Raw genomic sequence first — 13,435 nt, forward strand, 5'->3', positions numbered from 1 at the left:
AGCTGGGATGCTGGGACCCTGGGACATAAGGATTTTTAAGCCTTGAGACAATTGAGACATGCATTGTGTATGTGTGCTATTCAGAGGGTGAATGGGCAAGACAAAAGATTTAAGTGCCTTTGAACAGGGTATGGTAGAACCAATGCCAGGCGCACGAGTTTGTGTGAAGAACTGCAACGCTGCTGGGTTTTTCACACTCAACAGTTTCCAGCGTGTATCAAGAATGGTCCACCACTCAAAGGACATCCAGCCAACTTGATACAACTGCGGAAGCGTTAGAGTCAACATCCAGCATCCCTGTGGAATGCTTTCGACACATTGAAGAGTCCATGCCCTGACAAATAGAGACTGCAACTCAATATTAGAAAGGTGTTCCACAGGGATGCTGTGACACAGAGAAAAGAAAATGACCCTCTATGTTTCAAATCCTGGGAATTAATTTTAAAGTGGCAGTTATTAAATATGACTATGAAGTTTAGCAGATTGTGCCACTATCATTTAAACAGTAATGAAGCCTTTGGATCGTTATAGCAGACGCTAACGTTGCTAGTTGGAGATAGTTCTGCCATGATCCTTCTGAGAGCCTTGTTACCTAGGAAACAGCAAACTGCTCATATTCAAGCGAAACTCGTTCAAAAGACCTGCATTTAATCGCCTGTAAGACTCCTACGCCTGACATACGATATAAGCCACGCTCACTAGACCTCAATACAGCAGAACCATGACAACCTAGTCTGGTTAGGACCACATCACATGTATTTCTCACTCTCTGTCTACAGAGGGACAGTCGGGGGTGTGACCGGGTGTCATAGAGGGACAGTCGGGGGTGTGACCGGGTGTCATAGAGGGACAGTACGGGGTGTGACCGGGCATCATAGAGGGACAGTCGGGGGTGTGACCGGGTGTCATAGAGGGACAGTAGGGGATGTGACCGGACGTCTACAGAGGGACAGTAGGGGGTGTGACCGGGTGTCATAGAGGGACAGTCGGGGGTGTGACTGGGCGTCCTAGAGGGACAGTAGGGGGTGTGACCGGGTGTCATAGAGGGACAGTCGGGGGTGTGACCGGGCGTCTACAGAGGGACAGTCGGGGGTGTGACCGGCGTCATAGAGGGACAGTCGGGGTGTGACCGGGCGTCATAGAGGGACAGTCGGGGGTGTGACCGGGTGTCATAGAGGGACAGTCGGGGGTGTGACCGGGCGTCCTAGAGGGACAGTAGGGGGTGTGACCGGGCGTCATAGAGGGACAGAAGAGGGTGTGACCGGGCGTCATAGAGGGACAGTAGGGGGTGTGACCGGGTGTCATAGAGGGACAGTACGGGGTGTGACCGGGCGTCATAGAGGGACAGTAGGGGGTGTGACCGGGCGTCATAGAGGGACAGTACGGGGTGTGACCGGGTGTCATAGAGGGACAGTACGGGGTGTGACCGGGCGTCATAGAGGGACAGTACGGGGTGTGACCGGGTGTCATAGAGGGACAGTACGGGGTGTGACCGGGTGTCATAGAGGGACAGTACGGGGTGTGACCGGGTGTCATAGAGGGACAGTAGGTGGTGTGACCGGGAGTCATAGAGGGACAGTAGGGGGTGTGACCAGGCGTCATAGAGGGACAGTAGGGGGTGTGACCGGGCGTCATAGAGGGACAGTCGGGGGTGTGACCGGGTGTCATAGAGGGACAGTCGGGGGTGTGACCGGGCGTCCTAGAGGGACAGTAGGGGGTGTGACCGGGCGTCATAGAGGGACAGAAGAGGGTGTGACCGGGCGTCATAGAGGGACAGTAGGGGGTGTGACCAGGTGTCATAGAGGGACAGTACGGGGTGTGACCGGGCGTCATAGAGGGACAGTAGGGGGTGTGACCGGGCGTCATAGAGGGACAGTACGGGGTGTGACCGGGTGTCATAGAGGGACAGTACGGGGTGTGACCGGGCGTCATAGAGGGACAGTACGGGGTGTGACCGGGTGTCATAGAGGGACAGTACGGGGTGTGACCGGGTGTCATAGAGGGACAGTACGGGGTGTGACCGGGTGTCATAGAGGGACAGTAGGCGGTGTGACCGGGAGTCATAGAGGGACAGTAGGGGGTGTGACCAGGCGTCATAGAGGGACAGTAGGGGGTGTGACCGGGTGTCATAGAGGGACAGTACGGGGTGTGACCGGGTGTCATAGAGGGACAGTAGGCGGTGTGACTGGGAGTCATAGAGGGACAGTAGGGGGTGTGACCGGGCGTCATAGAGGGACAGTAGGGGGTGTGACCGGGTGTCATAGAGGGACAGTACGGGGTGTGACCGGGTGTCATAGAGGGACAGTAGGGGGTGTGACCGGGTGTCATAGAGGGACAGTAGGGGGTGTGACCGGGTGTCATAAAGGAACAGTAGGTGCTGTAATGTGACTCACGGATGCACTCTGGTTGGGAGCCGCTCCAGGTAAGGTCAGCCTGACACAGCCGGGTGGTGGAGCCCTGGAGCAGGTGACCTGGCTGGCACTGGAACGCCACCATGCTGCCCACCTGTGTTAGAGTAGAAACACACAGGTGAGTGCACCCGCATTTACAATAGGGACAGAAGTATAGAAACACACACACCACTTGGTTAGGATCTACAGTATGTAGTTATAGTACCAATGACATAATGAGTAGTTTACACTTTTACATTCACACTAATCTCAGATGTTTATAATGATTAAAAAGAGACTTGAAATAGCAGTGCTTTCATTCAAAGGCCAGTTTGATATCAAACAAAGGCTGTGTGGACAGATGTACACGTCAAATATTGAATCCCTGTGAAAGGTTTTATTTAAACAGCACAAGGTTACATCAAACAACACGTTCCCTGGTTCTTTTCTGTCTGTCTGTCTGCTCGCCTGTCTGTCTGCCACACTGATCATTGATCACTAATGTCTTTTCATAGAGCGACATATCAGGTAAGCTCTTGTCAGCTCTTTTCAGCTCTCTCAGCCTTCCCCTGCTTTGCTTGCATTTGTGCGTGTGTGTGTATGTCCATGCGCAAATCTGTGTGTGTGTGTCTGTGTGCTCATCTCAGTGTGTGTGTGTGTAGAAGAATGTGTGTGTATGTGAATGCGTAAATCTGTGTGTGTGTCTGTGTGCTTAACTGTGTGTGTTTGACATTAAACCAAGTGACAGTCAGGGGAGTGAAATATGAAAATGTGTCATGGAATGAGACAGTGGCTTCACACATTAATTGATTAACACGTCGTCCCCGGCACTGGAACATGGTCTAACGAGTAATAGACACAGGGCCTTATCTCTGGAATACAATATCTCCTTCACTCTACTTCAATATCATTAGGCCGCAGCCAGCAAGGCCTCCTTCTCCCTCCCTCCCTCCCTCCCTCCCTCCCTCCCTCCCTCCCTCCCTCCCTCCCTCCCTCCCTCCCTCCCTCCCTCCCTCCCTCCCTCCCTCCCTCCCTCCCTCCCTCCCTCCCTCCCTCCCTCCCTCCCTCCCTCCCTCCCTCCCTCCCTCCCTCCCTCCCTCCCTCCCTCCATATATATATATATATATATTTATTCAAATGAGACAAATGATTAATGGGTGTGAAAAGCCTGATATTTCATTGTTCTCTCTGAAGCCTGGGCATGACTTGACCCCAAACTTTACATTAAGGCTTGAATTCTTAATGCCAGTGCATTTGGGCAAGAACCCTCACCAGTTCTCCTCCTCCTTCCTCCCACTCCTCCTCCTCCCTCTCCCTCCTTGTCCCCTGGATTTTTTCCCCGTAAAGTTATTTCATGACAAGAGCCCTAATACACTTCACCTCCCCCTTCCTTCCTCCTCCTCCCTTTCACTCCATGTCCCCTAGTGAAAATATTTGTAAACTTAATTCACGCTGCAAAAAGCAGCAGTTATTTTCCATGTCTTAACTTAATGAGGAGGAGCTACTGAAATAGCAGGGAGGGATAACTGTCCCCCTCTCACCTCCCCTTCTGTCACCTGTGTGTTATTGTTATGGTGGAATAGTAACTCTGCATGTATCATGTATTTATCCCACCAACGTAACTCTGAACATAGTATAATGCACTAGTGTTTACAGGTACGTCTAGAATAGATTGGTCATTTCGTACATTCTGCCCAAGATGCATTCTATCTAATACACTGTGTATGATGCAACAGCACCACAGGCGAGAAGGTGAACACTGTGGTGTCTTTGCCTACATTCTTCTCTTCACTTTATTGCCATTTGATATTTGCTAAATTTCTTTTTGATTCAAAATTAGAGGCAAGCCATGCAGCAGAAGGTGAACACTGTGGTGTCTTTGCCTACATTCTGCTCTTAACTTTTATGCCATTTGATATTTGCTAACTTTCTTTTTGATTCCAAATTAGAGGCAAGCAAATGAGCAGCAAATGTGCAGCAAATGTGTCTCCCTTTTCCCAAACAAATCAATGAGATTTGCTGTACAGTTTTACCCTGTTTATCACTCCTAGCAACGTAAACACAGCTCTGTTGGTGGGGGAAAGTCTTAGCGTTTTAAGGCTCATTAGGGACATGAAACGGAGGGAGGACTGCTCGTTTTCGCAGTTCATGCTGTGTAGACACCCTAGGACTCCAGCATAGTAAGAAGCACACACACACACACACACACACACACACACACACACACACACACACACACACACACACACACACACACACACACACACACACACACACACACACACACACACACACACACACACACACACACACACACACACACACAAACAAATAAAACACAAAGGAAAATGAAACCTTGTAAACACAAACAGTTTCTATTCTCAGCAGCTATCCTGTTTTCTGGTTGGCTGGTGATATTTCTAAAACAGTAATGGACAGCACGGTAAGGTGTTTCATAGCTTTTTTTTGTTCTTTAACATTCCTGTGAAATATCCACAATCACCATCCTTATCACCATGATTGACATGACATCATCATTATCATTGACATTCATATTGTCACGGTCATTATGGTCTCTGTTCAGCCAAAACATGCAGAGATCTCAAGTTTAAACAACTCAAATACCAGATGGAATTTGCCTGTAAGTAATGAACATATTCATAGTCTCATTTCATTAGCCAAAGAAAACTTATTTTGAAAAAATTATGTTATGTGACTTTGTCTAGCAAGAGCATTGTCCCTAAACCAATGTTTTGCCATTCGGCCACAATTCATTATTCTTGGGATATTCTTTTCTTCTTTTTTTACCTATAGTGTTATGGCTTTGTCCAGAAGGTATGAGACTACATGAGCTTGGTGTGTGAATGAGAGACTTGTATTACAACCACTTTATTTCTCCACTTTATTTCTCCATTCCTCTACGGCTGGCCATGCTTTCCTCCTGGCTACCCCAACCCCGGCCAACAGCTCCGCACCCCCCGCAGCTACTTGCCCAAGCCTCCCCAACTTCTCCTTCACCCAAATCCAGATAGCAGATGTTCTGAAAGAGCTGCAAAACCTATACCTGTACAAATCAGCAGGGCTTGACAATCTGGAACCTCTATTTCTGAAACTATCTGCCGCCATTGTTGCAACCCCCATTACCAGCCTGTTCAACCTCTCTTTTGTATCGTCTGAGATCCCTAAAGATTGGAAAGCTGCCACGGTCATCCCCTCTTCAAAGGGGGTGACACTCTAGACCCAAACTGTTACAGACCTATATCCATCCTGCCCTGCCTTTCTAAAGTCTTCGGAAGCCAAGTTAATAAACAGATCACTGACCATTTCGAATCCCACCGTACCTTCTCCGCTGTGCAATCTGGTTTCCGAGCTGGTCACGGGTGCACCTCAGCCACGCTCAAGGTACTAAACGATATCATAACCGCCATCAATAAAATACAGTACTGTGCAGCCGTCTTCATCGACCTGGCCAAGGCTTTCGACTCTGTCAATCACAGTATTCTTATAGGCAGACTCAACAGCCTTGGTTTCTCAAACGACTGCCTCACAAGGTTCACCAACTACTTCTCTGATAGAGTTCAGTGTGTCAAATCGGGCTTGTTGTCCAGATCTCTGGCAGTCTCTATGGGGGTACCACAGGGTTCAATTCTCGGGCTGACTTTCTTCTCTGTATATATCAACGATGTTGCTCTTGCTGGGGGTGATTCCCTGATCCACCTCTACGCAGACGACACCATTCTGTATACATCTGGCCCTTCTTTGGACACTGTGTTAATTAACCTCCAAACGAGCTTCAATGCCATACAACACTCCTTCCGTGGTCTCTAACTGCTCTTAAACGCTAGTAAAACTAAATGCATGCTTTTCAACCGTTTGCTGCCCACACCCGCCCGCCCGACTAGCATCACTACTCTGGACGGTTCTGACTGAATATGTGGACAACTACAAATACCTAGGTGTCTGGCTTGACTGTAAACTTTCTTTCCAGACTCATATTAAACATCTCCAATCCAAAATTAAATCCAGAATTGGCTTCCTATTTCACAACAAAGCCTCCACTCACACCGCCAAACATACCCTCGTAAAACTGACTATACTACCGATCCTCGACTTCGGCGATGTCATTTACAAAATAGCTTCCAATACTCTACTCAGCAAACTGGATGCAGTCTATCACAGTGCCATCCGTTTTGTCACCAAAGCCCCTTATACCACCGACCATTGTGACCTGTATGCTCTAGTCGGCTGGCCCTCGATACATATTCGTCGCCAGACCCACTGGCTCCAGGTCATCTATAAGTCTATGCTAGGTAAAGCTATGCCTTATCTCAGCTCACTGGTCACGATAACAACACCCGCTCCAGCAGGTATATCTCACTGGTCATCCCCAAAGCCAACACCTCATTTGGCCGCCTTTCCTTCCAGTTCTCTGCTGCCAATGACTGGGACGAATTGCAAAAATCGCAGAAGCTGGAGACTTATATTTCCCTCACTAACTTTAAACATCAGATATCTGAGCAGCTAACCGATCGCTGCAGCTGTACGCTGCAGTCCATCTGTAAATAGCCCACCCAATCTACCTACCTCATCCCCATATTGTTTTTATTTACTTTTCTGCTCTTTTGTACACCAGTATTTCTACTTGCACATCATCATCTGCTCATCAATCACTCCAGTGTTAATTTGCTAAACTGTAATTACTTCGCAACTATGGCCTATTTATTGCCTTACCTCCATTTTCACACACTGTATATAGACTTTTTTCTCTATTGTGTTATTGACTGTAAGCTTGTTTAAAATTAAATAAATAAATATTTGAAGGGTACCTACTTAAGGACTTCACAACACATTCATAATCCATACAGTACATAACACATTCATAGACAGTACATTACCTAAATATCTTCAGTATGCAATCTGACTGTTATAAGGCCATGAGTTTGAATCAGGTTCATTCTCTCAGGTAAGACTGTAGACCCCCCCACACATGTACAGTATGTGTTCATAAAATACCTTGAAGCCATAGGTTCTGTTCAGAGAACCGTAGCGAGGTGTCCCTGGGTTCTCACAGGTAGTACGGGTCGGTTCTGAGAGAAGAAGACAAAGGAGAAAATATTATACAAACTATGTTAGAGACCTTTAACTATGTACAGTATCTCTGGGTGGGGATGCAGCCTCTGCAGGCACTTGAGACATACAGTCTGCCGTCCAAATAGGCCCATTGGACTTTGGTCAAAAGTAGTGCACTATATAGGGAATAGGGTGTCATTTGGGACACAGATACAGTAACAGCTATAGTTCCCATAATGATTCAACATAGCTTACCGCAGTCATACCCAGCCTAAAACAGAGGTGTATGTCATTGTGTGATTGCGTGTGTGTGTGTGTGTGTGTTTGTTTGTGTGTGTGTGTGTGTGTGTGTGTGTGCATGTGCACATGTGTGTACATCAGTGTGAGTGCTTGTGAAATTAATATCTCTCCATCATGAGTGTGTTTCTGTAAGTACAGCAGCTGCAGCGGTACTGTAACAAAACAACCAAAGAGTAAGTGTCTATACTAGGCAGAATACCCAGTAGGGGGCAGTGTTGCTGCAGAGTTGCAGCAGCATCGGGCCCAGCTGTGTGGCTGTGTGGAGGGAAGCAGCATCATTAGGATGTAGAGGACATCCTCGGCCTGACGCATAGACCTGGATTCAATGCAGCCTCAGAAAATGACAGCAGCACACACCTCCACCACTGCCTGCCTAGCTAACCCACACAGCAACGTAACATAGCTAACACTATCGTGTCTGCCTCCTCTCTTCTGTATGAAAACGGAAATGCAGTCTGGGAAATTATTGTGCGAACGAAACATAATTAAGTGAAAACAATAGTTTGCGCCTGTCAAACGAGGCCTGTCTGTACAGAACCCGGTTTGGTTCAATTACATAAATACCGCCTCTCCCCACCCTCTCTCCCCACACTCAGACACACACACTCAGACACACACACTCAGACTCAGTCACACATACAAATAACCCCCTCCCCTCCCTCTCCACTCCACACACTCACAGCAGGAACATCTCATCCCAAGCAATTCTCATCATCCTGAGAGGTCCGTCTTGGAATATATGGCATTTCATGAATACTACATATTTATGAAGACAGTATTTGTCCTACAATGTCTGTGCCTCTGTACCTTTGTGGATATTTGTACTCAAACAATATGTGTTGCATGTTGTGATGTGATAACATTATATGAGACTTTGTCATTGCCTTATCAGTTACAGTCAAGATGATCTTAAGGTAACTGTATGTCATAAGAATACCTTTTCAATATGACAACAGTTAAGGGGGCAATCTGCATTTTGAACCAATTAAAAACAACAACTACAGAATACCCCTTTAACCATATTTTGCCAAAGGACTACATAGCACTGTCATACCAGATGACATAAACAGTCATGGCATCTGATAAACAGCATATGACAGCAGAATTGACACACACAGCCATGTCACAAACAATGTTTAGATCAGCTAGTTAGCTATGTTGAAAACTAGTCCAAATATTTCCCTCTACATTTCAGCATATAGTCACATCTTGTTGGCATATCAGTCTGATAATTGAGCCTCATTGATTTCAAGAGTCAAATAGGGGGTGCTTATATTTGTCTTGTTTAACCTGTACAGAGTATAATGAAATGGAAATGTGTTTTTTGCATATCCCACTCCCCCTTAGACACCCTCGGAGAGTGAGGTCACAGCCAGGGATCAGTGACCCTGGATGAATTAGTGTTAAGTGCCTTGCTCAAGGGCAGATTGACAGATTTCTTACCTCGTCGGCTCTGGGATTGGAATTAGCAACCTTTGGTCACTGGCCCGACTGTCTAACCACCAGCATTCCGGCATCCATAAATCACAGCCACCATAATGAGCTATACTGTATTTAAACTCAGGCTACCCTCAATGTTCATTTCTGTAGTACAATACACGGTTGCCCAGTACTAAACAGATAACAATTGACTTGTTGCTAATGGTCTAATGATCCAGTGACAAAAGGGGCCTATGACTTGAATATTAAATTAGTGAAATAAAGCCAATTATCAGCTAGTCATATCGATGTGTGAAGGGTGTCTCCTGTAGGCACCTGGATGAGATGCTTAATCAGATAAGGATTCAGGAGAAGTCTCACAGACACTAAATAGATCATTACAGCAGGTAAGTTAAAGATGCCAGGAAAGGGAGGACATCAAACATATACTATATGATATGAGTGACAACTAGGGTTGCAACATGCTAGTAACTTTCTCAAAATTCACTAGTTTTGGAAGATTTCTGGAATCAGGATGGAACAAGCAGGAAATCTGGGAATACTCCAATTAGTATTTCCAGAAAAACCTGGGAATTGTGGTAAAGTTACCGGACTTTTGCAACCCTAGTGACAACAAAGCCCACGGGCTAGATTCCTGGACACAGATTAAGCCTACTCCTGGTCTAAAAAAGTCGAGGTTGTTGCCAATATCTCCTCCAAACACCGGCTTCGAGAGCATTTTCACTTTATACAACGGGTAAATGGTAAATCATTTATGGTGTCATTTTGGAGTAACTTTCTCACTCATCATTATTCAAGATAATTATTCACAAGCTTGATGTAGTCATTGCATTCTATGCACATGGGACCAAATACTTAACTTTTTATTTCTTTAATACACATGTAAGTGAATTTGTCCCAATACTTCAGGTCCCCTAAAATGGGGGGACTATGTACAAAAAGTGCTGTAATTAATAAACAGTTCACCCAATATGGATGGAAATACCCTCTTATAAAGCCGACAGTCCGCACTTTAGCCTCATAGTCATTGTATAATTTCAAATACAAAGTGCTGGAGAACAGAGCCCCAAAAAACAAAAATGTGTCACTGTCCCAATACTTTTAGAGCTCACTGTACATGCAGAAATACAGATATTAAAAGAAACAATTCTGAAAATCACCCTGCAATAGAGCATGCTGGGTAATATGATATATGGCTCTATGTAGATCCCTTCTTTGCCTTCCAAAGAATCATCAAAGAAACATTTCTTCCAAAAAGGGTTCTTCAGATCAAAAAATGGTTATTGGTAGGATCCTATCCCCCCACATAGAACTCTTTTGGAAAACAAAATCTATGAGTATACGCTACAGCTCGAACTGAAACTAGACAATGGTATCAGCCAGCTGTGAAGACTAGGGCCAGGAGAATGTCACTAGTGTGCCCCTGATGTAACTGAATCCCCCTACAGCCATTCCTACACATTTCATATCTTGACAGGCTCCATTCTTCTCCCCCGTCAATACACTCTCTCCTCTCGGAGGGCACTAAAAGGAATGACCCTGCCTTTTCTGGAATACTCTTATCAATAAGAGATGTGTGTGTAGGCTAGGGCTGCAGACATTATAGTGCACTACTTTGACAACGGCCCATAGGCTTCTGGTCAAAAGTAGTGCACTATATAGGGAATAATGTGCCATTTGGGACGTAGTCTTGGTATACCTCAGGTGGCCCAGTGTCAGAGGGAGGACATTGATTCCAGTTGTTTGACATAGTTAAATAGTTTACAAGCTGTGCTTTAAGGCACGCAAAGAACGCTAGAAATAGGAAACAGAGATGATGTACTCTAGAGGAATAAAGAGAGGGGCAGAAAGGTTATGGGTGTGTATATACACTGAGCATACAAAACATATTGAATATAGCATATAAAAAATGCAGTAATGACGCTTTGGGGCCAAGTATCACACATAGGACAGATGTACACCGAGTTGTAGATGCTGTGCGACCCTCACGCTTTGTGGGACACGGGCACACACACACAGTAGATGCTTACCTATACAGCGAGGCTGGAATCCGCTCCAGGAGCCGTCGGCCTGGCACATGCGTGTAGTGGAGCCCACCGGGAGATAGGGGGCGGTACAGCTGAACAACACCTCTGACTGGTAGATGAAGCTGCGTCCCTCTCTGGAGCCATAGGCAGGCACACCAGGGTCCCCACAGAACTTGGCTACAACAACAGATCAAGAATAGGAGATCAAAATAAACATTTAAAAAACCACCCAGGAGCAGTGTTACCGGCTTCTCCCCCGGCGCGGTGTTGATTGAACTTCAGCAAGAAGAGAGCGGGAATTAGACCAGAAAAATCACACGAGTAAAGTCACCGGGTTTTGCCCCTATGTGGGTTCTCTCCTCCTGCCACAGTATCTCTTTGTATCTGCGATCCTGGCAGGTACCATGGGAGAAGAAGATGGAGTCTTACAGACCAGACAGACATGAATGACATCGACCCTCAAAGGGCTCAAAACGGTCGTTGAGTGCTGACCATCTGTGGCTGTCCAGCAAATACTTGGTCCGTCCAGAAAGAATCCATAATTGATGTTGACGTCATGCTTGGCTGATACATTATAAATGTGCCAAGCAAGACTCCCTCTCTTACTGTCTGGGTACTAGGAGGACTACAAACTTGACTTTTTCTTGATGAATAATAGATACACTGTCAAGATATAAAAAAGAGAGGAAGAGGAAGAGAGAGCAGAGAGGGGTTTTGAGAGACCAGAGAGAGTAGACAGAGATGTAAAGAGAAGAAGAAGAAGTAGAAGAAGAGGAGGAAGAAGAGGAAGAATACAAATAAAAGTGTGCTCCCTGCAAGTTTACAAAGTCACTGGCAGCCATACTTTATTTCATTCCCATAGCTGCTGCTGCACATGCTTCAGCGTTCTGAAGGGTGGGCTATTAGAACTACCTTGATGATTTACTGACCCTTTAACATGCTCTCCTCTTCACCCCTCCAGCCCTCTACATCCTCCTCCCCTTCACCCCTCCAGCCCTCTACATCCTCCTCCCCTTCACCCCACCAGCCCTCTACATCCTCCTGCCCTTCAACCCTCCAGCCCTCTACATCCTCCTCCCCTTCACCCCTCCAGCCCTCTACATCCTCCTGCCCTTCAACCCTCCAGCCCTCTACATCCTCCTCCCCTTCAACCCTCCAGTCCTCTACATCCTCCTCCCCTTCACCCCTCCAGCCCTCTACATCCTCCTCCCCTTCAACCCTCCAGCCCTCTACATCCTCCTCACCTTCACCCCTCCAGCCCTGTACATCCTCCTGCCCTTCAACCCTCCAGCCCTCTACATCCTCCTCCCCTTCAACACTCTAGCCCTCTAGATCCTCCTCCTCTTCACCCCCTCCAGCCCTCGTACCCTCTACTTCCTCCTCCCCTTCACCCCTCCATCCTCTACATCCTCCTCCCCTTCAACCCCTCCACATCCTCCTCCCCTTCACCCACTCCACCCCTCCTACCCTCTACATCCTCCTCCCCTTCCCCCCTCCAACCCTCTACATCCTCCTCCCCTTCACCCTTCCACCCCTCTACATCCTCCTCCTCCTCACCCCCTCGACCCCTCCTCCGACTCTCGTTTGAAGCCCTGTCTGATGACCCACTGGGGCAGGCAGATAAGAACTCATTAATTATGTGCAGATTACTAATGATTACCCCCTCCGCTCTTCACTCTGTCACACGGATGGGTTGGCAGGATGGGTTGGCAGAGGCTGAGAGACAAGTAGGTAAACTAAACATGAAGGCGAGTGGGTGAATTATGATTCCCTGGGTGTCTTTCTGTATAGAACATTCTCCAGGTGTAGAATTGATGGTTGGGTCTTCTGATGTTCAAATGTACTTTCCAAGGTCTCTGAGTTATGAACTTATAGGTGAATTATGATTCTCTGGCTTGTTGTATGCTAGAGACCGAATCCTCAATAGGTGTAGGAAAGATGGTTGAATCCTCTGATGTTCAAATATGTCTTCTAAGGTTTCTGAGTCTGAGAGAAAAACAGTGGCATCGAAGTTAATTCCCCTGCATTATTTATAATTCCCTCTAACAACGGGACTGAAGCCTTGTCTCAGCAAGACTGAAACTTTTTTAAACAAAGGCTTTTCACAAATCCGTGATTGTAAACGCAGCAGACATTGTAACTTTTGAGCAGAGTTCCAAGGAGATGGCACTGGTTTGAGAAAATCTGCCAAAAATATATAACCACCTA

General features: G+C 46.7%; 1 protein-coding gene across 1 annotated transcript in view; it reads right to left on the minus strand.

Annotated features, from left to right (window-relative positions):
• LOC135549698 (CUB and sushi domain-containing protein 3-like) overlaps positions 1-13,435 on the minus strand; it is a gene marked incomplete at its 5' end in the record, with an annotated part of 323,045 nt that overhangs the window by 17,437 nt on the left and 292,173 nt on the right. The window contains 3 exons of the mRNA XM_064979922.1: positions 2,394-2,505; positions 7,404-7,477; positions 11,231-11,404. Of these exons, the coding sequence (XP_064835994.1) occupies positions 2,394-2,505; positions 7,404-7,477; positions 11,231-11,404 (360 nt within the window). The remainder of the gene's footprint in view (positions 1-2,393; positions 2,506-7,403; positions 7,478-11,230; positions 11,405-13,435) is intronic.

Source organism: Oncorhynchus masou, chromosome 12 (genome assembly GCF_036934945.1).
Source record: "Oncorhynchus masou masou isolate Uvic2021 chromosome 12, UVic_Omas_1.1, whole genome shotgun sequence".
Classification (NCBI taxonomy): domain Eukaryota; kingdom Metazoa; phylum Chordata; class Actinopteri; order Salmoniformes; family Salmonidae; genus Oncorhynchus; species Oncorhynchus masou.